The sequence below is a fragment of the Mauremys mutica genome, chromosome 2 (genome assembly GCF_020497125.1).
Source record: "Mauremys mutica isolate MM-2020 ecotype Southern chromosome 2, ASM2049712v1, whole genome shotgun sequence".
NCBI lineage: Eukaryota > Metazoa > Chordata > Testudines > Geoemydidae > Mauremys > Mauremys mutica.
In genome coordinates, this window is record NC_059073.1 from 139,434,134 (window position 1) to 139,461,897 (window position 27,764).

The 27,764-nt window shown below is 43.0% G+C and overlaps 1 protein-coding gene across 1 annotated transcript; it reads right to left on the bottom strand.

Annotated features, from left to right (window-relative positions):
* Positions 1-27,764, bottom strand: ADRA1A (adrenoceptor alpha 1A). Its single transcript, XM_045006745.1, has 2 exons — positions 26,831-27,764; positions 1-521 (listed from the first exon to the last, which is right to left on the bottom strand). The coding sequence occupies exons 1-2, from the start codon at positions 27,711-27,713 to the stop codon at positions 1-3; spliced, it is 1,404 nt and encodes a 467-aa protein (XP_044862680.1). The 5' UTR covers positions 27,714-27,764.

A 27,764-nucleotide genomic window follows, 5' to 3' on the forward strand; every position in this document is an offset into this window, starting at 1 on the left:
TTAGACATCCTCCCCGTTTTCACTGAGAGAGATAGTGTGTATTTTAATGGTCGGCACTTTACGGTTCTCCCGAGCGACGCTCCTTGATGTGCCAGTACAGCAGCATGTCCTGAGGAAACCTTTGCTCTTCACTTTGGCTCTGGTGCAGCTGGACTTGTCTTTAGAGATTGCACTTTTTGTAGACATGCTTTGCATGGTGGAGAAAATCTTCCACTCGCAGACCCCATTGGACTTGGAAATCCTATAGAAGGTTTCCCCCGATCCTACAGGGATACGGACAACATCCTTGGCACCATCCATACTGGGGCTAGCTGGCTGGTTCAGATTGAAGCTAAGGGAATGCTTGTTGGCTGCTTTCTTTCTTGTGAAACACTGGGCTCGTAGGACATTTTGGAACGCTTTTTTAAACTCTTGACTCGAGCATGGGTAGATGATCGGGTTGATGCAGCTGTTCAAATACCCGAGCCAAAACGTTATTTTAAAAACCGTTTCTGAGGGCTTGAGTGCAGGAAAGAAAACGCCTGGAATGGAAAATACAGGGAGTGTTAAGACAAAACTGGTGAGAAATTGCAGATAGTCAACGTGTAAGAGATAACAATGAAAACAACAAAGTTCATGACTTTTGGATGCTACGACAACAGACATCCCTCCTGGGGAAGAGAACATTTCAGAATGTATGGTGCTCTACAATTACATAGACGTAATAACTGTTCCAGGGGAACCTATCTGTTCAGTTACAAATGAAGCAGTAATTTCATATTTTAGGTTCTACAGAGTCCATAGTTTGGTGAAATGAGGTGACAAAGGGAAATTACTTCCTCCTAGGAGCTAAAGCACCAGGCTGCTCAGATAAGCAAGGAGACAACTTAACAGGATTTGAAATGGCCAGGGAATCATCACCTCTGGGATCCCAGCAAATGGAAAGCCCAATGATCCCTTTCAGACAGGAATTTTTAAAGGATTCTAATGGACCTGGCTGCCTCCCTCACTTAGGATCCTTCAAAAATCCCAGCCTACAGATTTTTATGCGTCATGCGCCTAATCCAAAATTCTCAGAAGCCAATGGAAAGGCTCTCATTGATTGCAGTGAGCATGGATCAGGCCCTTGAGCAATTGCTGTATAAACCATAGGAGTTTAAAAACATCTTTACTATGCTGCAGTGAGAGTGCTTAGCAGTGGTTAACTGAAGTTGCTAGAATTGTAAGGATGTTTCACATGGAGCTAATTAAAAAGGGAAGGGAAAGGTGGCTCAAAGCCAAAATGGGCTGATGCTTTGTTCAACTATCGTCAGCTACAGGGAACACTGATTGTCAATGAAAAGGCCGTACAGGTATAATTTTTAAAGGGATTACATGACCAGTCTCCCTCTGCTTAATAACAGTGGGCTCCAGCTTGCCTGCAAAGTGAGCAAATGTATAGATATGTGTGCAAGACCTAAAAATCTCCCTCCTTGATTAACACGCTGATAAAAAAAATGCAAATTGTTCAATTAATGTATTGATTTTTAAGAAAACCTTCTCCTGTCAAAGAAAGCAGCCAGCCGTTCAGGGCACGCTCTGTCCCCACAGATTTACAAAAGCCACAAAGCATGCCAGCAATTTGTTTTTGACTAAGAGTACGGTACATCTATTGTAATGAACTGGCTTGTGTGGATACCTACCCCTGCCATTTTCCAGGCTGGAATGTGTATCATAAACCCTGTACTACAAACACCTACTAAATACTTTCCGTTAGCTTAAGTGCCGGGGGCTGTGTGGTCTATCCCAGCTGTTGTTATGAGGCTGTGAATGGTGATGGAGGAGGACAGTTGTGTAGTCTCTAAATGACCAGGGAGTTATGCTATTTTCACTGCATTTCACTACATTCCTTTAATCTTTGATACTCGGGTCTTTGGCAAAGGCAGTCTTTTCACCTTCTTGTAAAAGGATACAACGAGCAACTCCCCCAAACACACTTAAAGTAAGAATTTTCTGCTAACTTTTCCATTTTTTTAAAGATGTGCTGAAAGATTAAAGATTAATTAAAGATTCCTACTAGAGCTGTTCAAAGTTTTTAAAATGGCCAAAAATTCAGATTTTGACTGATGCCACATCTACTCTTTCAAAAAAGTCACCACTTATTTTATTTTTTTAAAGTTATTTGGTCAGCGGTAGCGCTGGATACATTTTTTGATTTTTGTTTTTTTTGTTGAAATTAAAAGAAAACAGTAAAAAGGGTTTATGAAATTAGTGATTTTTTTAAACTGTTTTTTCAACCAGCTTGACATAGAATCATAGAAATGCCAGGCTGGAAGGGACCTTGAAAAGTCATCAAGTCCAGTCCCCTGCACTGAGGCAGAACAATGTAAACCTAGACCATCCCTGACAGGTGTTTTTGTCCAGCTTGTTCTTAAAACCTTCCCATAATGGGGATCCCACAACCTCCTTTGGAAGCCTGCTCCAGTGCTTAACTACCCTGATAATTAGAAAGATTTTCCTAATATCTACCCTAAATCTCCTTTGCTGCAGCATAAGCCCATTACTTCTTGTCCTACCTTCCAGTAGACATGGAGAACAATTGATCATAGTCGTTTTTATAACAGCCCTTAACGTATTTGAAGACTATCAGAGCTCTCTTCAGCCTTATTTAAAGACTAAACATGCCCAGTTTTTTAAACTCTTCCCCATAGATCAGGTTTTCTAAACCTTTTATCATTTTTTAGCTCTCCTCTGGACTCTCTCAAATCTGTCCACATCTTTCCTAAAGTGTGGTGCCCAGGACTGGACACAATTCTCCAACTGACGCTTGGCGCTTGTAGAATAAAATTCACTCGTGGGCAGAGGCCCAGCACAATGCCTATGCACCCGGTATGTCCCACTTAAGCAAAGTGACTAAAAGTATTGCTAGCATGTGTGGTATTCTTCTGTTCTGAGGATGTAAGTGGTGCATAGGCCTCAGACTGGCCTGCTACATGACTGTACATTTCACCCATAAACTTGAGCTATAGTAAGAAAGCTTACTGACATTATTCAAATGATGCTTGTAACATGAAGAGAGGCATGTGCCTAAGGGATTTGCTGAATCAGGGCCATAATGACCAAAATATAGAAACACCGCTAGGATACCAAAGATGTAACACTGATGCTTTTGGAGACTTGTTTACAAAGCTGCTGTTAGTGGTCCCAGAATAACACTAGAAATTCGCCTGTAATAAGATCCCACAATTCCCTAGCTCAGATGTTTAAGTTTCTTGGAAATGAAAACAGTGCTGTCTGGTTGTGAATGAAACAGAAAACTGGATTCCATGCTGTCAAAATATTGCCTGTTCTGGGAGCCCATAGTAAATAAAAAAGCCTCTAGAACCACTTTCTGCTGCAGATCCACCATTGCATTAAATCCTTAACAGGTTTTTGAGGGAAAGGGCATTCATTATTATGCTTCCAAAGTACTTGCCTCCAATAATGTGACCTTATCATTCCAAAATCAGTGATTACTTTGGACAATGTAGCTTGGATATAAACATAATCCCAAATTCCCAGAAAACACAATTTGCTTGTTTGGGTCTTTACAGCCAAGATTTTGATCAATAGTTCTTTTAACATTGACATATCCCCACACCCAGCCCCTGTGAAATCATAAACATGCCGAGATTGATAGGGATATTGTAGTACTTATTTACACAACACATGAAGTTTGCCAGTAAACAAGCATTCATCATTTTTATTCTCCAAAATCATACAAACAACAATACTTGTTAGAGACATGGGCCTGAATGAAGACAAAAGATCTCAAATTCTCACTGAACATTGGGGAAGTTCAGATCACCCTCAGACCTCTGTGTGCCCAACCAAACCCCCAAGCTGAAGAAGTTCGGATGTGGATCCTAACTTCATTGCATTAATGTTCTCTGCTCTTGAACCATGCCAGAAAGCAGTTCCTGAACTTTCCAGTGTTTCATTCTGGTCTCAGGGGAGCCTAAGATGAGGTGACTTTTGAAAATGTAGGGGAATTTATGGATTCATCTGTAGGATCTGAACTCAACTGCTTCTGGATACATGTTCAATCTGAAACTTAGAAAATTCAGAAAAGTTATTTAAGCTGCATGCACTGAAGAGAGTTTTTCTGGGTGAATGTGTGTGTGAGACAGTATCAGGATATTGCCTAAACCAGGCATACACATGATGAGAATGAATAGTGACTCTCATTCTGCTTCTGCTGAATGTAATCCCTACTGTCAAATGCAAAGCGATGTCTACCCACCATAACACAAACCCTCACTTTCTGAGCTGAAATGATGGGCACAGGAAGTATGTTGGGGGCAAGTGAGGAATGGGACATGTGGCCAGAGTGCAATGTAATCTAGTTATCTTCAGTTGGTGCAAGGTCCCTCAGGGATCACAGCCAATTGGTGCAAATTACAGCAGCCACTAGGATGCTCCTAAGATGACCCAGGGCTATGATTGGGGCAGCATATGAGAGAGTTGTAGCTGATTCCCTGACAGTCAGGTTAGGCACAGCAGAGAACCTTGCTCTTTATTTTCAAACAGGTAGACGTCTGGCTGTGGATCACAATTGCTACTAGTGCATTGCACATTACAGTCATTTGCCTATGTGAATGTGCCTTTTTTTGATTGAAAATAGTTAAAAATACCTTTCCTATTCAATGCACTACTGATATTTTAATTCTTTACCAAATGAATCATCCAAACTGTTGTACAAAAGAAATCAGATCCGTATTTCATGATTTTTCTTCGTGACTACTCCAGAAATTTCTTAATATACAAATGCTATTTCCCTGTAATAACAAAATGCCCTACAGCTGTCCGTTATCTCGCTGAAAGATTCTGTTTGGTTGGGAATTTCAAAAGAACCTAAGGAGACCAAGATGCCCCAATTCCATTGAATTAATCTGACATCAGTTTGTCCATTCCTTTCCCATTTTGTTTCAATGGAAAAGGTAAATGAAATCCAAGTCCAGGAAGTGCTCTATTAAGCCAAATGTAGTAGTGGGTGAAAAAAAAATCTTGTTTGCTGTGCCTTTTGGCTCATTTTAAATGGAATGCTAACACTCTGCCAAAGACTGTTAAAAATAGAAAATAGCCAGTGTCAAAGCCAGGCTCCTGCTTTTCTGGGTGGGTGGGGAGATTTGTAGGCTAATTTATTAATATAACCTTTTTAGATGATCAGTGTAGCGATTTCCTATCTTGGAACAGCACATTGTACATGAAAAGGACATTGAGTAGCTTTAACAGTAAACATGGGTTGCCATCTGTAGAAGCCACCATCTTCCTTTCTTAACTCTTTCATTTCCATGGTAGATGCAACTTCCACATTTTAGATAAAAATGTGCTTTCACATACATCAGCTGGGCCAGGCATCAATTAAACTTTTCAGATTTATACCAACTGGAGATCTGGTATGTCTACTTCAGTGTGTTGCACAGGCATCATTTACATCAGGGCAAAGTGAATGTAAAATTCTTCCAAATCAAAATAGTAGCATTTTGCACCCTCTTTACACCAGTATAACTGGCTTGCACAAGGGCAGAGCACTGGTAAACTGGGCTGAGGATACTTACATTCTAAACCACTGTGTGGTCTGGGCAAGATATTTTAAGCTGTGTCTCATCTGTATAATGGACATAATAAAGACTGTTGGTGTAATTAGCGTTCGTGTAGTGCTTTGTAGCTATAAAATATTAGTCTCGTGCTGCAGGATTTGAAGCCAGAACTTTACTCACCCCAAAGCTAGAGATATATTTTGATCCAAAGCTTTAGATTGTCCCGTTACCAAGATCTAGGCTGATGTTCATGTCCAGTGACTATTATTACACCTCAGCTAATACAGGCAGAAGCCCTAAGGTCCCTTGTGATGTCAACTGACGTGAGTGACAGGAGAATGCCATGTTTTTATGTATCTTCTACAGACAGAAAGACTTTTTATTTATCTTTCATCCATGAGTTTCAAAGCACTTTACAGACATTAATGAATGAACCCTCATAAGACCTCCATGAGATAAATATTATTTCCACTGTATTGCTAGGGAAACTAAAGTACACACAGTTTAGGTGAATTTCCCCGGTTACGCACAAAATCTGGAATTGAACCCAGATCTTCAGGTTCCCCATCCTATGCCTTCATCACAAAACCATCCTCCATACAGCACTTACAAATCTTACATTCTGCAGTGTGATTTTACCAGTTCACGAGTCTGTCACTGTATTGCACCCACCTGCTATGTGAAACAAGGAGAAATATGCCAAGTGTGATGTATGACATCCTTTGGCACTTTAGTGTGCTCAAACCAGGGAAGAGTAATGAAGTGCAAAAACAGTATAATTTTTATTCTGCGCCAAGTGAAGGCTTGACATGACTAATGTAATCTCCTGCCACGATTCTGCTGTACTGTCTGCCCTTGAAAGAGTGAATCAAAATCACATTGCTTGGAAAAAGCTAGACAGGAACCCCACTGACTATGGCACTTCTTTGATGACTTATATAAACTCATTACCAATAAATATAAAGGCCCGATCCTCTGTCCAAAAATAGCACCATAAATATGAGAAATGAACACACAGAGTTTTCAAAGACTATAACAACACTGGCTCTTGTTCCATAATGCTACAGTGTAAGAATCATGAATGCAAATATATAGGAATTTGGTTGAAAAGCATAATTTACAAAACAATACAATATGCAGTGTACGTACGCATCCTTTAAAAAAAACAACCCAGAGAAACATTCTAGTCTGTCAGAAAATACTGTTTTGTTCAAACCAAAACTTTCTGTGGAAAGTGTCATTTTGGTAAAATGTTCAGTAAAAAAGCGAATCATTTTAATAATGTAGAAGCACTCCATTTAGACATTTTTAGTACAGAATGTTAATTTAGAAATGACTTTTCATTTTGAAATTTAATTTCATATGATAAAAACATTAAAAATTAAATAAGCCTACATTGAAACTAAATGTTTTGATTTTAATCAAAACAAGATGTTTTAACTGACCTAAAATGTTAAGTTTCCAAAATTCACCACCATCCCCTGAACAAAAATATATTCAGAAATGGTGGAATGTCTCACAAAACAAGAAATTCCAGTTCCCGCTCGGCTCTGAAAATTTGGAGTTGTTCAATGAGATATGAAACCAAGGTTTCATTATTTACTTGGTGTTCGTCCTGCTTTGAGCAGGGGGTTGGACTAGATGACCTCCTGAGGTCTCTTCCAACCCTGATACTCTATGATTCTATGATTATTTCTAGTCATTGTAGAGCCATGGTATATTTTGCAACAATAAATGTGTTAGCCCTGATATACCACAAACACCAATACAGGGCAATTACATTCTGCCTATTATACTCTCCCAGCAGTTTCAACGGGTTCTGCAGTAGTTATCAACATCTTCCATGCCATGACACTTCTCCACATCCCTACGCTCCCTTCCCATCTAGCTGAATGGGTAGGGCAGGGTGACACCAGTGGAGTTCATGACCCCTAGGTTGAGAACCCACTGGATCTGATATTTTTTTCTTCCAGTCCTTTAATATTTTGTAGAGTCACTGTATGCATTTAAATAGACAATATGTTTAAGACCAGAGGTGGCTGCATTCAGTGCTGAATGGAAATTATCTTTAACTGGTGGTGTTAAGACTTGTCTTAAGGTATTTCATTCAGAGCATTTGAAGGCATAACAAGAACCAATGGCTGGAAGATAAAGCAAGACAAATTCAAGTTAGAAATAGAGTAAAAGCTTTGTTATCCGGCATGCTGGAGGTATGGGAGGTGCCGGTTAATCAAAAATTCTGGTTAACTAAGACTTAACAATGGAATACCAATTTTCAAAGAAATAGATTATAATAAAATGAATAAAGTATAAAATTGTATACAGGTACTCACCAATCCAGTAGTAGTACTGCACTGCAGAGTGGTTGGTTTCTTGAAGCACTTAGGTATATACAGGGAAAGTTTTCTATACAGTAGGTTATCTTATGACACTTCAGGTCACCCAGATCACTAAAACTACGCTTAAGACTAAAACAATACTGAACATAATTTAATCTTTCTTTGATGATTCAGAAGGCACTTCAGGATCTTGCAGTGCCTCAGAATCATCATTATCAACATCAATTATCATTGTCAATGTGGAAGGTGTAGAAGGCTGGGCTGAATCTGTAATGGCCCTATGACGCCCCTGGAAGCTGCTTTTTTGAATAAATCCATGATACCAGCTTGCTTGCTTACTTGTCCTCTGCCTCTTTTGCATAAACATAGACAGGGGCGGCTCTACGAATTTGGCCGCCCCAAGCACGGCGGCATGCAGCAGTGGGCGCGCTGCCGGTCGCCGGTCCCGCGGCTCCGGGGACCTCTTGCAGACGTGTCTGCGGAGGGTGTGCTGGTCCCGCGGCTCTGGTGGAGCATCCGCAGGCATGCCTGCGGGAGGTCCACCCGAGCCGCCGGACCAGCAAACCCTCCGCAGTCATGCCTGCAGGAGGTCCACCCGAGCCGTGGGACCAGCGAACCCTCCGCAGTCATGCCTGCGGGAGGTCCACCGAAGCTGCGGTACCAGCGGACCATCCGTAGTCATTCCGGTGGGAGGTGCACTGGTCCCGCGGCTCCAGTGGACCTCCCGCAGGCATGACTGCGGAAGGTCCGCTGGAGCTGCCTGCTGCCCTGCTAGCAAAATGCCGCCCCAAGCGCGCGCTTGGCGCGCTGGGGTCTGGAGCCGGCCCTGAACATAGAGTGCAGAATGCGTAATTGCATAACCTCCTGCGCTGTATACTAGTCCCGGTTAGTAGACTGAAGATTTGTATTGGACGATATCAAAAATGCCAGTTAATAGAGCTTTCCAGTTGGTAAAGTGCCGGATAACACAGCTTTTACTGTAATACTCTTTTTTAACAATTAGGATGATTAATCATTGAACAAAACATCACTTGATGTCTTCAGATCAAGACAGACTGCCTTTCTGGAAGATACGCTTTAGCAAAACACAAATTAATGGGCTCAATACTGGGGTTATAATCTTCTCTTTATCCCAGGGCATCTTTGTAGACACAGGGAACAATACAGTGTCACCATTCATTTCTGTCAACGGCTTGTTCATCCATTAAACCCAACCTGGCCTGTTCCTATATACAATGCCATGCCATCTAGCTGGTGGTCAGTGGTAACTGTGTGAAATTCTCTGGCCTGCATTATACAGGAGGTCAGACTAAATGATCTAATGGCCCTTTCTGCCTGTAAAAACTGAATCCATGAAACAATTTTGGATAATAAATGAATTAGTAAAAATCAAAGTCTGTGATAATTCACAGATAGAAAAAAAAAGAGTGTTAAATAAATTATTCACTTTGAATTGTTCATCTACTTTCCTCCTCACCATCTGGTTAATGACTTATTTCCCCATACTGCGGCTGCTACTGCTTAGCATATGTGAGTGTTTGACAGTGCAGTTGTAATGTTTCCTAGCAGAGCCAAAGGATGGGAGAAGAAGCAAGCAGGGAGTTAAGAAAGGATAACTGCTACAAAAATACTTTGGGTTCTGTCGAACTCTGTGCATAGAACAAGATACAATTTGAGCATCAGCAGAGCAAGCTTCTTGTCACTGTGCCACAACCCTGTTCTGGATGGATCATCTTCCCTAGAGGTGAGGAGGGAGTTCAGAGTCCACATTCATCCACTCTGTTGTGTCTGCCAATTAGTCACAATTTTGATTTGAACATTTCACCCACTAGCAGCCTGGACTGAGAATGCTAATTTGTTTGACATAGGCCGGCAAAAAAACCTGTCAGTATCTGCCATTTTTCAAGTGACTGCTGACATAGATTGGATCACAACCAGCAATCAAGCCATGAAATGCTTTATATCTCATAATTAATCCAATTCAATCTAATCCTCATGGACTCCTATGTTTTAGCTAGTATTTCTTTTGCAGAAGTAAAAGGTTAAATTCTGGTAAACACCATTGTTAATTTCATAGAATCACAGAATATCAGGGTTGGAAGGCACCTCAGGAGGTCATCTAGTCCAACCCCCTGCTCAAAGCAGGACCAATTCCCAACTAAATCATCCCAGCCAGGGCTTTGTCAAGCCTGACCTTAAAAACCTAAGAAAGGAGATTCCACCACCTCCCTAGGTAACCCATTTCCTTTCTTCTTAGAGAGTTATTTACATCTGTACAAAGGGAGTGAAAAAATGTTACCAAAACAGAAATCTCCATTCACACCAGTTGTGTTTTACACCCACTCTGAACTCACTTTTCAAGTGTGTAAATGACTACATAAAGTACAAGGCACTAGAGAATCAGGCTCTAAGCTTTTCCATGTGCATATCATACCGGTATACCTAAATTCCCTCCAGGTAGTGCTGACAACCAGGAAAAAAAGATTAACTCAGCTTTTAATTCCTACGCATTGTAGATTGGTTAAATGATCCTTGGTTTATGTTTTGCATTCTAACATAAGTTTTATTAAGAGAGTCATTAGTATGATTCAGTCTCCTCTTGTTCAGAAATAAAATTTGTTATTAGTGTTGTCAGTTCTTTAATTTGCTTTCCAGAGTAAACATTTCCCATCATTTACCCCTCCTCCTTCTATCCCCCAATGTGTGAGGATTTTGTGTTTCCCAATGTAAGCTTTTATTTTTATGTTTGCCAACTTTGTTTTCTGGAGCCAACAGCTGTACATTTTCTACATCCTGCTGCTGATTAAATGCCAAGACAGGCGCAAAGGCACTCTCTGATTTCTCTGTAAATCAATTACTTAGGAGTTATGGAGTTGCTTGATTACAGTGTATTCAAACATCAGTACTGATGTCAAGTATGGATGTGTTAATGGAAAGCACCTGGCATATGGAGTCCCCAACCTGTACAGGTTTCTGGCTTTCCATATTATTTAATATAGTGGTATCCTACTCCACATTATAGGAAGCAGCATGAGGTTAGTAACCCTTAAGTCTTTGTGTCCTCAGGACCTTTGTAGGAATGGTATATTGGTGAATGTTCTGAAATCACGTAGAGGACTACGAATCAGGGATGTTAGACAATGTCATTTACAAGGTTATGTTCCTCACTTCGTTTCTTCCATATGTGTGTTCAAAGTCCAGTGGTGGAGTGAGAGCACAGGGATGATCTAAGGAACAAGCAGTTACCTGTGAAATATTCATGCTTGTGTAGAAATATTAGGGCTTATATTCTCTGTAAAATGCAGTGACGAGTGGGAGATAATCACCTACACACAAATGGTCACATTCCATCCAGTAAAGAGCAGTGCTTCATAAGCACATTCTGAGATGACAGAAACAAATGAGGCTTATTATTAAGTGTTATTTGATGAGGGGGTTGCATCTGAAGGTGCCTGAGGGCTCCAGTGGAAATACAAATTAAAACAAATTAAAAAGCATGAAGACAGAAGGCTGAGCGGCAGACATTCCCTCAGGCAGATTGGTCCTGTATTATCTATGGCATTCTGTATCTAAAGTGAGGCAGCTTGCAAGATGGAGCTCACCAAACATGGTTAAACCCATTTTTGCTCTTGCTTCCAAGCTTGGAGTTTGCCCTGGATTTTATTCCACATGACCACTCCCTACCTACACTGTTCCTTATTCTCAGGTCAAATAGAAAATATGCCATGGAAATATATATATATATATCTTACTTCTTCAGAGTGATCACAGCTGTGCTCTGTACTTTTACTGCCCTGAAGCACGTCTCACCCAGCCCTTCTCTATGGAAAGAATCTTTAGTGGGAACAAATATAGGATCAAATAAACTTTGAAAAGTAGGAAATGCTCCAGATTTTTGTAGCACTAAATTAATGTACCTAATACAGAAGGGCGGTTTATTTCTTAACACCAATGGGCATGCAGAATGGAGAAACCTCAGTGCCTATGAACCCTCTTCCAGGATTCTGGAATGTTTTGGATAAGTTGCTCATTCTTATTCCCCTTCCAATTCTTTGCACTTCTTAAATTGGCTGGAATTGGAAATGCCAAAATAGCAAGAGAAAAGCTGCTCTCCTGCACCAGACTTTGAATTCAAGGATCGCTAGACCATGCAGTAGAACTCAGAGGGGCCGACTCCGACCACCGGCAGCCAAGCTCCCCTCACCTCCTGCCCCACCTCACCTCCATCTCCTCTCCTGAGCGTGCCGTGTCCCCGCTCCTCCAACTACCTCCCAGTGCTTGCTGTTGCCAAACAGCTGTAGCAAGCTCTGGGAGGAAGCAGGGAGGAGCTGGAATGTGGCACACTCAGGGGAGGAGGCGGGACCAGGGCAGGGATTTAGGGAAGGAGTCGAATAGGAGCAGGGAGAGGGCAGAGTTGGGGAGGGGACTTTGGGGAAGGGGTTAGAATGGTGGTGGGAGGGGGTGGAGTCAGGGTGGGGCTGGGGGCAGAGGGGGTCGGGCACCCACCATCGCCAGTAGAAGTCGGCGCCTATGGTAGAACTCACCTGTTTCCCCGCCGCTTTTGCAGGGGAAGGCAACTGATGGATTGGATTGATTGAGGGCAGGAGGCTGGGATGGGTGTTGGAATTGGGAAATATTTATTACGATCTACAGGTATCCCGGTGTTTGGGTGCTCTGTTTGAAATTTTTAAGGGGTATTTTATGTTATGTGTTATGATGTGTCCAGTTACAATAAGTGCCAGTTACATACATAAAATAAATATTTCTGGCATAAGAAACAAACACCAAATATCACATATGCAAGCCAGTAACTGCCAGATTTGCAGCCCAGATCTGCAGACTCAGAATGTTCAGCTAAACACTTGGAGCCAAATTCTGCTCTCAGTTACATCATTGTAAATCTGGAGCAACTGATAGATCGACTTCATTATTGATAAAATTAAAAAAACAAACAAACAAAAAAACTAAACAAAAAACCTGGTTGCAATGAAATTACTTGGGATACCAATACTGCAACCCTTGTGATTCTATCATGCTATTTATGTTTTCCCTAAAGGCCCCAGCTCTTGGAGTCATGTGACTAAGGGAGAATCCCAGCTTTGATTAAAAAAGTAGCCTTCGTGGTTTCAGAAAAAAAGCTTGAAAATATGAACTCTAAAGGTTCAAAACCCAGAAGACAAACAAAAAGAGCCCAACATTTATTTTAAAAAAATCTCATTTCCAAGCCACTAGATTTTTGAACATTTGGGGTTGGTAATACTGGGATTCACACCCTAGTGCAAATGAATAAAATATGTCCCTTAAACTTTTGAACTGAACCCAAACTTTTGTGGATCATCCATTCCCACCTCTTGATGCATAATGCATAAAAAGCACTCTGACATCTTTTTGAGTGGAAAATGACATTCCTCCTGGCTCATGTACTCTAGGGGCATAAGAGTGGTGACTTGAAATCCCTCCTGTAGAAGACAAGAACATTTTAACGGGGAGAGAAAGCCTCCCATTTGACAGGTAAATCATCCAGGAAAGCTGTACATGCAGAGCTTAAGTCACTACCATGTAAAAGGCAAATGTTTAAAAACCTCTTCTTTCATTTTTAGGTCAAACTGGCTGGAATATGACTCGGGGGACCCAGGTCTAAATTCCACAGGTGAAATCCAGGCCCCTTTGAAGTCAAAGGGACTTTTGCTGTTGTGTTCAATGTGGCCAGGATTTCATCCAGAAACCAACAAGGACTTTGCAGTCCATGTCTTTGGCAGATTCCCCTTGTGTTGAAGAAACACTCCAAAGAGATATTCCAGCTGCCGTTCTTCTCGGTTTATTTTCTTTATATTCAACGGCTCCACACTCATGCACGTGTACCCTCCAGATCTTGTATACAAATGAGCTTCAGCTCACTGACCTGCTGCCACCCTGCTCTGCTACTGTGCTTCTCTGTCATTATGGAACATGCTAAGATGCTAATAGAGGGAGTCTCAATCCGAATGCTGTCTCTGGGGCCCACATGTAATATATTCTGACCTCAACACCATTTAGGGCTGGATAGTCTTAGCCTTTATTCTGCTGTGCAGAGGATCAAGGGGGCATCAGGTCTCCTCCTTTCTTCTCTGCACAGCCCTGCTTAGATTGTGACTTCTGCCAGGCTGGGGGAGAGCACAGGCTACTTGCAGAGCAGGGAGTAACTGGCAAGCCAGAAGGGGCGGAGAGGGGCATGGAGTGGGGGGACCCTTGGCTCCACCAGGTTAGTTGTTGGTCAGAGCAGATGGCAGGATATACAGGAGAGAGGGGGCTGTTGCATGAAAAGGGGCAAAGTACTTCACTCCTTCCCTGGTGCAAACAGGGAGCAGAGGAGAAAGTCCCATGTTGTTCTCTGGTTGCTCTTGGGGTGGAGCAGCTACACGCCACCCCATAGTCAGCAACTAACTAAAGAGGCAGTAAAGGACAGGTGGCTTCAGCACATAACACTCTGATTAACCCAGCTAGCTCCTTGATGACCACTTTATACTAGGGTTGTCCTACTGCAAAGAAAAACGATGTTTGCACATAAATGACTAGCCACCCAGCCCTATTACTCAACCCTTGTGACTCCTTTATTCCACTCTGCACACTCGCTGAGTCACATCTGACACTCGATTGTCAGCTCTGAGCAGCCAGGCTCACATCATGTGTCTTTATTTTCTCGGGCAAATTCCGAGCACGGTCCTGGGCACTGCCTTGTTAAATAATAATTGCAATTATTAATAATTATATCCCCCACAAATCCTTCTACTTGAGGTCGTTGCATAATTCCACCAGAATTTAATTTAATCAGGAATCTCAGTTTATGACAGTAACGCTGAGAGGCCACAACTGAGATAGGACCATTGTACAATCATCAACACGCTGAGCGACAGTCCCTGTCCCAAAGAGATTCCAATCTAAATAGCCAGAACAGATACATAAGATACTACTCAACATCAAAAAGGGTAATAGAATCTGGCATTAAATTGATAGTGCTTATAAGGCAGAAGGCTTTCATGATATGATATAGTATATTTCAGAAGAAGAGGCTTCTATGGTATTTTATAGAATAGGAATAAAATATAAACCAAGCACACCGATGTCACCGCTGCTTGTCATTTTATGACTTCCTGCAAGCTTTGGCAGTAATTGTTTTCTGTGTTGGGTTTGGATTCTTATTATATGACAGCCAAGTTCTCCTGACAACTGTCGTAAATTTCAAAAAGGAGAAACAGCCTTTTCCTAGCACAGAGCCTATGGGAATAGAGTGATCGCACGAGCTGGGTGAAACTTTCTCATAATAAAACCACAAAGGTGCTGTGGCTTGTCTTACTCAGAATTGGAGTCAATATATTGAGTGAGCGTGAGCCCTGTTCAAGTGAACTTGGGTGACTTCCACTCAAACAAAACACAGCAGTTTCAGTCGAGTATCACTCCTCGGGAAACTTCAAGAAAGTGGAGCCTAGGGACGTGAAATGAGAATAAAGGTTCACATTAACTTCTAATCTCAAGCCATCATGTTTTCTTCACAGCTGCACTTATATTTGTCCCATGCTGTCAGTTAAACTAGCAGTAACTATTATGGCTTTTAATGCTGATCCGTGCCATGTAGTTAAGATACTAGTCCATGAATTTAAAAGAGAACTGGATAAATGCATGGAGGTTAAGTCCATTAATGGCTATTAGCAGGATGGGTAAGGAACGGTGTCCCTAGCCTCTGTTTGTCAGAGGGTGGAGATGCATGGCAGGAGAGAGATCACTTGATCATTGCCTGTTAGGTTTACTCCCTCTGGGGTACTTGACATTGGCCACTTTCAGTAGACAGGATACTGGGCTGGATGGACCTTTGGTCTGACTCAGGATGGCCTTTCTTATGTCTGGGACACAGGAAATGTGGGTTCAAATCCCTGCCTTGCCAAAGACTTCTTGTGTGACCTTAGTTAAGTCACTTAGGGCCAGAACATTAAAGGTATTTAAGCAACTAATTCCAATTAAAATCAATGGGAGTTGGGTGCCTAAATTCCTTTGAATGTCTGGCCCTTCCTCATTCAGTGCCTTAGTTCCCCCTCTGTGAAACAGGGATAATAGCACTTCCCTACCACACAGGCTCTTGTGAGGATAAATACATTGAAAATTGTGAGATGCTCAGATACCATGGTGGTGGAGGGTGACAAGTGCAATACACAGCTGGATCTGCAACACAAGTGAAACTATTTGGAGCACAGAATCGGTTTTGCCAAAAAATGTTGACACCGTCTGAATTTTTCATCCCAACCCAGGCCCAATTCCAAACGGCAACATTCAAAAAGTCTCAGGTTGGAAATGTTGTACATATTTGATGCGGAAAAAAGACACAAAACCCTTTAGACAGCACTTTGTGGCAAAGGAAAATGTGAGGACACTGAAATTACATGAAACAAAAGAGTAATTAAGGAAAAACTTCCAGACCACTCCACCACCCAGGTAGATGGGATAGAACCCTCATGCAAGGATTTTGGGAGTTCCATACTGTGATAGACCCAGGCCAGTTGGGAACAGCAGAGTAGTAGAAGGGAGATATACTGGCCACTGGATAAGCAGTTTTCTGTTCCCTGAGTGACCAGAGCAGGGGCTGCTCCAGGCTAATGAGAACACTTCACTCCAATTAACCTGCTAAGAGTCAGGTGAGGCTATTAAGCACTGCCTCTAATTAAGGCCCCTCTGATGCTATAAAAGGCCGGTCAGGCCAAAGGGAGCCAGAGGAAGTGCGTGTGAGGAACTGGGAGCAAGAAGCTGAGAGTGAGTAGGCACACTGCTGGAGAACTGAGAATACAAGAGTTATCAGACATCAGGAGGAAGGTCCAGTGGTGAGGACAAAGAAGGTGTTGGGAGGAGGCCATCGGGGAAGTAGCCCAGGGAGTTGTAGCTGTCACGCAACTGTACCAGGAGGCACTCTAGACAGCTGCAGTCCACAGGGCCCTGGGCTGGAACCCAGAGTAGAGGGCGGGCCTGGGTTCCCCCCAAACCTCCCAACTCCTGATCAAACACAGGAGGAATTGACCTGGACTATGGCTTCTACCAGAGGGGAAGGTCTCTGGGCTGTTTCCCGACCCACAGGGTGAATCTGTGAGGTGAGCAAATCCACCAATAAGTGCAGGACCCACCAAGGTCGAGGAGGAACTTTGTCACAACACCTAATATTTAGTTTAGCACCTATATTAAGTTGTTGTTATTATTATTAACGATAATATCCAGCTCTTATATAGTGCTTTTCATTCATAGACCTCAAAGCACTTTACTAAGAAGGTCAGTATCATTATCTCCATTTTACAGATGGAAAAACTGCGGCACAGAGTGGGCTGTGGCATGACCAAGGTTATCGGAAGAGCCAGAAATAGAATACAAGTCTTTTGAAACCCAGTCCAGTGCTACACTGCCCCAATTAAAATAAATGGTTGTTTCTGTTCTTTATTCCTTTCTTCATTGTCATTGATTTTCTTGCTGTGAATTCATGAGAATGAGAGATTTGCTATATAGATACATTCCTAAATCACCTTAGGATTTCACAGTGGAAAAAAATGTGGAAAAATCTTAGTGTTCAGTTTTCAGCCTTTATTATTTCCCCCCGGCCCCTTGTTATTACTGTCCATGAGTACATGGGAAGGCAGTGTGCTCGGGGGACTGGGAGTCGGGACTGTTGCATTCTGTCCCTGGCTCTACTGCTGACTCACTGTGATATGTTGTTCTAGTCATGTTACCGCACTGTGCCTCAGTTTTCCCATCTACAAAGTTGGAACAACCACCCTTACCTCACAAAAGGACTCAGTGGGTCCTTCCATTCAGAGGGCTTTGGGATTCTGGGATAAAAGGCACAATATGCTGCATCAGTGCAAAGTGTCATGATCATAAAATAAAGGCCTTCTTGTGGAGCATCTAGCATTTGCCAGTCTTGGGGAGAGATCACAGATTAGCTGGGCCCATTAATCTCTTACGGCATGGCAACTGCCATTGACTTGCTGGTTATGCCATGCAAGGTGGATGAATTGCCAGCTTCATGCCTCTTGGTGTTTCCCTTTGTGCAAAGTCATAACACTTGGTTTATGTGCCTCTTGAGGACCCTGAACATCCTGTTTCAATTGCTCCCAGTGCCTTTGGCTGTTTGCGTTATTCCAAAATCGTACTTCCAGGCTCCACCCATCAGGTCACCAATGCCCAGATGTACTTGGTGGGTAGGACGCAGGCCTATTGGCAAAGGCGTGGTGTAAACTGCAAGGCAGCAGGGGCACTGGCAGGAAACCAGACTAGTTCCCTACCCCCCAGTCATGTGATCTGTGTGAGTCTATTGAGGAATAGCCAACTAAGAGAGAGGGTGGGGGTTCTTGGTCCTGCTTGCCGGGGAGGGAGCTCTGTAGCAAAACATGCCAGCAGACACTAGTCCGCCTGGAAAGAGTCAGTTTAAAACAGGTTATGGTGAACTGTGCCTTAGGGAGCAGCTGGCCTTGTGCGTCTCTGCTGTTGTGTGGTGTTGGTCTAAATTCTAAGGAATAAAGTCATGTTATGTTGCAACCTTCCAGCAAGAGCATTTATGTTTGTATCTATGTATGCTCTGAACCTAATCTGGGCCAGAGATTCCCATTACAGAGTGTGAGTGGCAATGGAGTAGAGTAAGTAGGTGGGGTGAAAGGTAAGGGATGGGCAGCTGAATTAACGGATTTCCAAACTTTAAGGCTCGCCAAAAATTGCTCCCGAGGGACAGGATTCTCCCATGTGACAGAACCAGATCAAATTTCCAATATTCCTGTTTAAAGAGAAATATCAAGCCAGGCCCAATAGGTGGATTTCTCTCTTGTAGCACAGGTGGGAAGAATTGTTTTCGGCATGGCCTTTGGGAATTCCATTCTGTGAGTCCATTGGCCTCTCTGTGAAATGGCCAAATGGAGGGGGAAGCCTGCAAAGGCCCTAATCTGCAGCTTTGGGGGACACGATGAGTTATAACATATTCAGCCAAAGCAAACCCAAAAGAAAAATATGACCATCCACAAATCCGTCCCCATCTCTGACTTTGTGGCTGTCACTACACCCCTCCCTCTGGCTACTTGTGACATCCCATCAACAGCACAGACCGCACTTGGCTTCTCATGCTCCAGAAGGAAGCAGTTGAAGATTTAGCTCTAGTGACATTTGCAAGCTGTTGTCCTCTTGGGCTTCGGACACAACAACCAGAGGCGGCACTAGTCATTTCGCCGCCCCAAACACGGCGGCACGCCGCGGGGGGCGCTCTGCCGGTCACCGGTCCTGCGGCTCTGGTGGACCTCCCGCAGACATGCCTGCGGGAGGTCCACCGGAGCCGCCCTCCTGGCGACCGGCAGAGCGCCCCCCGCAGCGTGCCGCCCCAAGCACGAGCTTGGCCTGCCGGGGCCTGGAGCCGCCCTTGACGACAACAACAAAACAGTAATTAGAATCCTGCTGCAGAGAGGCATGTAGGCAGCACTTGATGGTTCCCTCCAAAGTATTTGTGCCAGTTCCCAAGATTAATTTACTACTATGTTACAAACACAAATACCCCCTCGGGTATCCTCCGCTCTGTTCGCTGTGTCCTAAGAACAAGGAAGGATTAGTGATAAACAGGGCTCTCCTGGGGAAACTTCCTTCCAGCATAGCGCTCTGTCCCCACGATCGTGTCCATCCTCAGCCTCCTGGATGGACTCTAGTTTTTCTCCCATTCCTGAGTCCTTGAGGCAACAATTATGTCCCAGTAAATACAGTCCAGCCTTCTACAGTAGGTGTCCAATCAGTTGTGCTGCTCTGCTTCTGTAGAGCTAGTTCCCAAGGATCCCAACTTAGTCTGTACTTAAGGAGCCCCCCCATCCTACTGTGACCCCCTTCCTGAGAGGTTCTGTGTTATCGCTTTGCCTGAGAAGAGCCTGAGATATCTCTCAATAGCTCCCACCAGAGGGAGGCTTCTAGAGACTGCTATGAATTACCGCTCCCCAGCATTCTCCAGCCCCGCAGCAAGGTTTGACATACCAAAGTGTGATCCCCTGCTTTGCACCATCTCCAGACTGGTTACACCACAGCTATGAACACATCAAACCTTTTTCCGTTTCTAGAACCTAACTCAAGCTCTCATATTTTGAGATACTCCTACATTTCCCTTGCAGTTTCTGGCAGAGACAAACAGGAGGAGGAACCCGCTGTGAGGCTGGCTGTTCTGATGGCATTCCCGTTCAGAAGCAGATGCAGAAATGCTGCACAGTCTGCCAGGAAACCTGTTCTTCTGAGATTTCTGGCTCAGCTGTACAATTTCAGACGGTTTTGATAAGCACCCAGATTTGTATGTGGCCATCTGAACCAAGCTCTGGAGGAATGAAATTCACCTATTGTGCTCTAGAATTGTTAATTCTAACTCCAGAACAGATCTACATTAGCTATTGCCCATAGAGTCTAAGGCCAGAAGGGACCACTGTGATCATCTAGGTTGATCTCCTGCGTAACACAGGCCAGAGAACTTCCCCCAAAACAATTCCTGGAGCTGATTTTTTAGAAAAACATCCCATCTTGATTTAAAAATGAGAATCCACCATGGCCCTTGGTGTTCCAGTGGTTAATTATCCTCACTGTTTAAAATATATGCCTTATTTCCAGTCTGAATTTGTCTAGCTTCAGCTTCCACCCAGTGGATCATGTTAGACCTTTTGGCTAATAAATTGAAGAGACCAATATCAAATATTTTCAAATATTTAAGAGCAAAAATGATCAGTGCTACTTTGCACTTCTACAATACTTTCTATCCAGGGAGCTCAAAGTACCTGAACAAAACATGAAGCCTCTGCAACGCAGGGAATTATGAGACTATTTTACAGATGGGGAAGCGAGACACACGGATGTTAAGAAATTGGCCCAGATTTATGTAAAGAAGGGTACGGCAGAACTGGGAAGAGAATCCAGATCTCCAGACTCCCCGTCCTGTGCTGTAGTGACAAGACCATCCTTAATTAGGCTCTGCATTTGTGTTTATGTAAATCAATGCACATTCCATAATCCCGTGCTAATTAATACACAACCTGCACTCATCACATCCATTTGAATCGAATGCCAGAATGTTGCCACATGATCAGCTTGTCAATTGCAGACCAACCATGGTATGTTGGGGGGGGGGATTCAAAGCATTTAAAGCTGTTATCAGCACCCAGCAGGATTGTAATGGAGGTAAACAACATGGGGAAGTTAAAGCACCCCTGGCAGGTGCAATGTAAGTGACTAACCGCAGGGGAAGGGAGAGAACGTCTGGGATTAGAGAGGCTGCGCTGTCCAGGGGAGGAAGGTCAGTGGGAAACTTTGCACTGAGAGACGGCATGTGAGAGCACACCACCAGCCTGGGCAGTGAAAAGCTTCTTCCTAGCCAGCTCCTGTGAAGGAATGGATCATAACTGTCCTCGGAGAGGTAGCTGTTCTCACGGTAATTTCTAATCAGGAGCAGACTCCAGTCCATGCCAGTGGAAAGGCAGAGTGTGAAAATATTGCAGGGTTTCTAAGAGGGAAAAAGCAAGCCATTCAAAAGGCAGACATTGCCCGCCCTCCACCTCATATCCCTACCCACTCCCCCCAGTAATGCTGGACTGCAGCTTTAAACCCCAGCTCGCATTGTGGGGGGAGGTGCAGCAGGAGCTGGGAATTCTGGCTGACTCAGCTCAGATTCTTCGGTGAGCTCCAGGACAGCACATGCTGGGAGCTGCAGCCCCACCACAGGGTGCCAGGTGGATTTCCATGCCTGCCTTGGCTCTCTGGGTGAGCTCATAGAGTAGCTAATGCTAGCAGCCTCAAAGCAGACCTCATTGGCCTCTCCCTAGGGGTGAAACATGGAGGAAGATGCTTTGATCCTGGTTCTCCCTCCATTTATGCCATCGCAACCCAGATGCAATCTGGCCCATTAGAAAGAAGTGGCCCATGCAGCCCCACTACAGACTCACAATGAATGTGTTAGGATCATGGCTGAAGACTAACATGGACATTGTTCTTCCATCCTTCACAACCAAATGTGGACACCATAAACATTAAGGTTTGAAGGCTGTCCTCAGTCACTCCTGTGCAGTGACATTCACTGGGGAGCACAGATGAAGCCAGGCAGAATTTCTCCAAAATGGGTCAATTCCTGCACTGGGGTCAGAGTTTTTCCAAGGACTTAAGCAGTTCAAAAAAAGGTGCAAATAGCACATAAAGGGCATTTGCACCATCAAACTCTAGTTTCCCTTGTGGCAGGGAAGAGACAGGATAGATAATAATAGAAACCATTTGTAGAGGTTGCTGCTGGACACAGACAAAGTACCTTTTGGTTCTTCCTGGTTCCAGATTAAATTTAGCTTGAGCTGCTGAGAGACAATCCCCACTTGGGTCTCCCTTAGTCCTGGCCTGGACTAAGCAACCATGGAAAGGGAAACCATTCTGCTGCGGGTCACTGGGCACATGCATCCCAGGAAAAGCTGAGAGTTGTCCGGGAAGGGGGTGTGCAAACCTCAACAGTGGAGCTGACTGGAATATTTTTGACAATTTTGTTTTCCAGACCTGCTGTTTTCATCAAAGTGGGACTGTTTTGTGGAGACACATTGATTTTGATGAGCTTTTTGCTGGCAAGGTTTCTGAGGTCCAGGATGGACTCTCTGGTCAATTTAAGAGACAGAGACAGAGAGAGCAAGTGGATGCAAAAAACTGACCTTTTTGCATAGAAAATGAACAGCTTTTAACACTATCCCCCTTTGACCAAAACATTCAAAAGGGGATTTTTTTTTGTTCCAATGTGTAATGCATGTTTTTCCCCAAAACCTCTGAAGCTCTCACCTAACAGAATTGTTGTTCTCCAGCCAGCTCTATTAAACAGCATCCCAACCAAGCCAAAAGGGGGTAAAATGGGCTTAACACCTATCCTGCAGCTGTCTATTCTGGGAATAAGGCTCCAAAAAGCTCAGCCTAAAATGAAAGAGTGCCCATGCAGTGGAAGAGCCTCAGGAAAGGTTGGGAGGGCATTACCTACCCTGATTTTCAACCAACCCCTCCTGATTGTCACCTATATGTGTTAATTTCACCTAGAGGTTTGTCCAGCACTCTCCATTCAGAGGCTGGTCTTGAACTACTTTGGAGGGCTCTCTCCGCCTAAGGTATCTGAGAGGGCACATGGCAACTTGTGGCTGATGAAATTATCTACCTGTCGCTCACAAGAACATGCTCCCCCAATGTAAAGCCTGGGTCTGTTTAAAGTCCTGTGTACACCCTGCGAGCAGGCATGCAAGTGGAATGTCTATACTGGTCCTGCGAGTGTCCCTCTTCCAGGCCAGGCACAGGTAATTGATACAGACACTGTTGTTATGGACACATTGGTTACTAACACAGAGAGAAGAAAGCTTTCCCCTTGCATCTCTGCACCTATCATTGATCAGTCACTGAACAGCATGTCGTGCAGGTTGCTGTATGCCTTCCTCGTTATCCTGTTCTGATTGCTGACTCTCAGCTTTGCTTTGCACCCTACCTGGACTGTCTGAACCAGGCTGACGTGCACTTTACACAGCAGCCAGAGAATCTAGCACCACACCACTAGGCTTCCCCAGACATGCTCTCATTATGTCCAGAGACTTGCTGTACTCTCCTAACTATACCTTGCCTTTGACAATGATGATAGATTTGTGGACCCCAACTTGCACTGAGCTATCTACATGGGAACAGATACCTCCATTGACGTTGTTTAGCAGTTCTTCATATAGTTGTTTTAGTCCATAAAGGGCAAGATTACAATAAGTTTCAAGGGTCTGTTGTTGATTCTCTTTCTTTTGGATATTCAATATTTTAAATTTGCATATCCTGCTAAAGGGATCAGCATTGCATTTATTTTCTCACAAACTTCACAACATCACTAATCAAGTATCAGGGGGTAGTCATGTTAGTCAGTATCCACAAAAACAATGAGGAATCCGGTGGCTCCTTAAAGATTAACAGCTTTCATGAGTAAAAACCAAAGAAGTGGGTTTTTTACCCATGAAAGCTTATGCCCAAATAAATCTGTTAGTCTTTAAGGCAACATCACTAATATGGGCTTTCACTGATGGTTACTTCCACATCCCTCCAAGGGGTATTTCGAGGATTATTCTGATTATTATATGGTTGCATAATACCTCAAAGGTTTAAAATAGAATTGGTTGGGAAATGTTTTTATTATAATTATTTGTATCGCAGTAATGCCCAGGAGCCCAGTCATGGACCATGACTCCATGGTGTTAGGTACTGTACAAACTGTGGAATTTCAAAACTTTTCATGTAATGGAATTCTTATTTTCTAGCCAGCACTGTTGAGACCCTGGAGCTCCCATTAACTTCAACTAGCATTTTTAATGCTCAGCATTTCTGAAATCTGGCTTCTGGGTTCTATGCTTGGCTCTGCCATTAACCACCTTTGCGATCTTGAGCAAGTCACTTTCCCTCACTGGGCCACAGTTTTCCCATCTGCAAAATGGGGATAATGATGCTTGCAAAGCGCATTGTAATCTATGGATGAAAAGCCCTGTATAAAAAAGCTAAGCATTATGGGGCTGTGATACAAAGTAGGTAGGAAAACAGCCTGGATCAAGACGTAATAGTGGTTTTGCATAATATATGTCTCTTAGTGCTACATTTCTGTTTAGCACTCTTTTTTCTTTTAACAAAAAGGACAAACAGATTTTTGGAAAAACTTATAATGTGATTCTAAAATAACAGAGAAACTATGTGAAGATAGGGAGACTAACCTTAGGAAACTTTTCTTATAAGGGATCAAAGCTTCAAAGTTCAGTTTTGAATAAAGAAGTTTTCTTCAACTTAAACCAAATGGATCAACAGCAGCAGCTCTGTGTGGGCAGCCAGATTTGTGGATTTTTTTTTTTTTTTACCAAAGTGTGCGTCATGTGCTCTCAAACCCTTTTTGGGTATGTTTGGGACATCTTGGCAACAAACATTCCAACAGAATGACACTCAGAGCAGAAAGAGCCAGTCCTCCCGGGGCTTTTTCTTATGCAATGTCTAAGTCTTTCCCCAGTATTGACCAGCATTTCAGATGACAGAATTAGATAGACTCTGCAGTCATTGATATTCATGAGACAATAACAGCTAAAGGATTTAGTGAAATATTATGTTGGAATCCTATAGAAGTTAATTGAAAATGGTCACCTTTCTAAGTTTTTTTTTTTTTTTAAAACTTTCCCTTGGAATTTGATTGAGAATTATATCCCTATCTAGAGTCCTATAGAATGGCAGCTATAGACAAAAGGAGATCATTTTCCATTTCACTCTGTAGGTTTTTAGGGTAATTTCCATAAGATGCTGTAGAGCCTTATTAGTTTCATGCTTCTGAAATCGCAGAAGGCTTTCCCATAAGGGCACAATTTCAAAGCTCTTGTTTAAACTTTTTCTGGCAAAAATTGGCCACTGCAAAGAGATTAGCTTGCCAATGGTTAGGATGATTTAACTAGTTTGGACAAGAACTGATTTAATAACCGCAGCTTATAAACTATAGCCTGGTTTTCTTTCATATGTGTTTTGCTTGTATCCCCAAAATAGAGGGAAAAAAAGCTCTGCAGGCATCTAAAACAGTAATTCATGTGGAATCCTGGATTTTATTGCAGTTGGTAATTCTCTATTAAAATCATTTCCTCTAAACAAACCTTCCAATGCTGAAGTTTGAACTTAGCAGCTAAATCTGTAACAACAGAAACACTGATATGTAGAATTGATTCCCAACACCTACCTGGCCCTTGGATTTAAAAACCACAATAAACATAACCATGAGCATAACCCACTAGAATTTGAGTGGTTCATTCTTTTTTCCATTGGGTCTGCTAATCCAGCTATTACCTACGCCACACTCTTGTGCTACATCATAAACATTGTTAAAATACAGAGTACGTTTTTTTTAAAGGGATGCATTAAAACTTTGAAACTGTATGTCATTCCATTTGCAACTAGCAAACAGTTGAGTTAATCGCTCTTTTCAAAGAGAAATATATTTGCAGTCGCGCTCTGGCTTTTTTTAAAAAAGGTTACCTTTGCAACAAAATATAGAGAAGCTAAAATATTTATTTTGCAATAAAGACCTAATCCAAAACCCACTGAAGTCAATGGCAGCCTTTCCATTGGTTTCAGTGGCTTTGGATCAAGTCCTAAAGGGCAGATGATCAAGAGCTCAATTTTCATTTAGGCACCAAGGTAAATTGCCAGGTTTTCAACAGATCTCAGCACTTTGGTTGCTTGTTGAGTGCTTAGCTCTGGAAAATCTGTCCATACATGTCACAATGGGAGCACTATGGAAAATCCGGACCTGATTGTGGGTACTGAGCAATTGAAAGTCTGGTCCCTTAGCTCCTTTGAAAATCCGGCCGTAAATTTGCAAAGAGATACTTTGGTGTTGAAGTTAACGGTGCTTGTGTCCTTTACGCCAGCTAAGGATTTGGCTCATAATGTCTGTAGAGCTGGCCAGAGGACAACAATTCCATTTGGTGGAGGAATTCAAAACTGACTTTCTTCCAAATTGTCACAAAACCCGACATGTGTAACATGCTCTGCAAAGGAAAAATCTGATTGTGTTTTAATTTTTTATTTCAGCTCAATAAAAATGTTTTGTTTCAGTTTCCACTTTTTACAAATGTATAATAAAAAATTGAAACAAACCATCCTTTCAAAATGAAAAATCAAAAACTGTGTCATTCCAATAATGTCAAAACGAGATTCTTCAACACTGTGGGAAAAAAACTTCCCCCCAAGATTTTACTAAACAAATTATTGGTGAAATTGACACGATTTTGAGAAGTGTTTCAGTTTTGATGGAACTGCATTTTCCAATGGAAAATGGTTCTGTCTATGTTTTGCGGACCGGCTCTAACCCATAGCAAGGCAAAAAGAGATTCCCCTACCCCCCAGAAGTTATTATAAAAGGTTATGGTGTTTTGCTTTACTTACCAATAGGCATGACTATAAAGAAAGGAAGCCAGCACAGTATGAAGCACCCCACCACTATTCCCAGGGTCTTGGCTGCTTTCTTTTCCCTGGAGAACTTCAGGAGACGCACTGAGAAGTGCGTTTTGTTCTTTGTGCAGGATGTAGATCTGCTCTGTACCGAGGTGTTTTTGCGATGGATCCGGAGGGTCACCTCTTCAGAATGAGATTTCTCCGTTTTCAAGCCAGAAGTCAGGCCTTTGCTTTCCCTTTTGGCCACCACATACACTCTACAGTACATCACCAAGATGATGATCAAGGGGAGATAGAAGGAGCCAAAAGCAGAGAACAATACGTAGCCAGGCTCTTCAGTGATTTGACAGATGGTCTCATCTTCTGGAGCTGGCTCCTTCCAGCCAAAGAGTGGCCCAATGGAGATCACCAGAGACAAAGCCCAGACACTTAGCAGAGCCAGGAGTCCCCTCTTTTCTGTCACTATAGCTGGATATCTCAGTGGGTAGCTCACCCCAATGTATCTGTCTATAGAGATGATACATAGGCTCATGATGGAAGCCGTGCAGCATAGGACATCGACAGCTGCCCAGATGTTGCAGAAGATCCTCCCAAAGACCCAGTAGCCCAAAATCTCAAAGATTGCTGAGAAAGGCAGGACAGTGGAAGTTAAGAGGAAGTCCGCAACAGCCAGGTTGATTATGTAGTAATGGGTGACACTCTGAAGGTGTCTGTGGCAGGCTACTGAGAGGATAACCAGAATATTACCCAGCACTCCAAAAATAATCAGCCCCCCTAAAATTACCCCTAATAATATGGCCTTAAAATTGTTCACTATCCCCACAGTCTGGGTGCAATTTGAACAGTCAGAGGAATTTCCAGGGAGGAAAACCATTGTCGTTGGCAGATAAAGTTCATCCAACTCTTGTGCTCCACTTGACTTTCT

What these genes read in the sequence shown, in the direction of transcription:
- ADRA1A (XM_045006745.1), bottom strand. Translation starts at nt 27,713, where the DNA reads ATGGTTTTCCTCCCTGGAAATTCCTCTGACTGTTCAAATTGCACCCAG. An exon ending in CTTTATAGTCATGCCTATTG is followed by an intron (nt 522 to 26,830) that starts GTAAGTAAAGCA and finishes TTTCCATTCCAG; the next exon opens with GCGTTTTCTTTCCTGCACTC.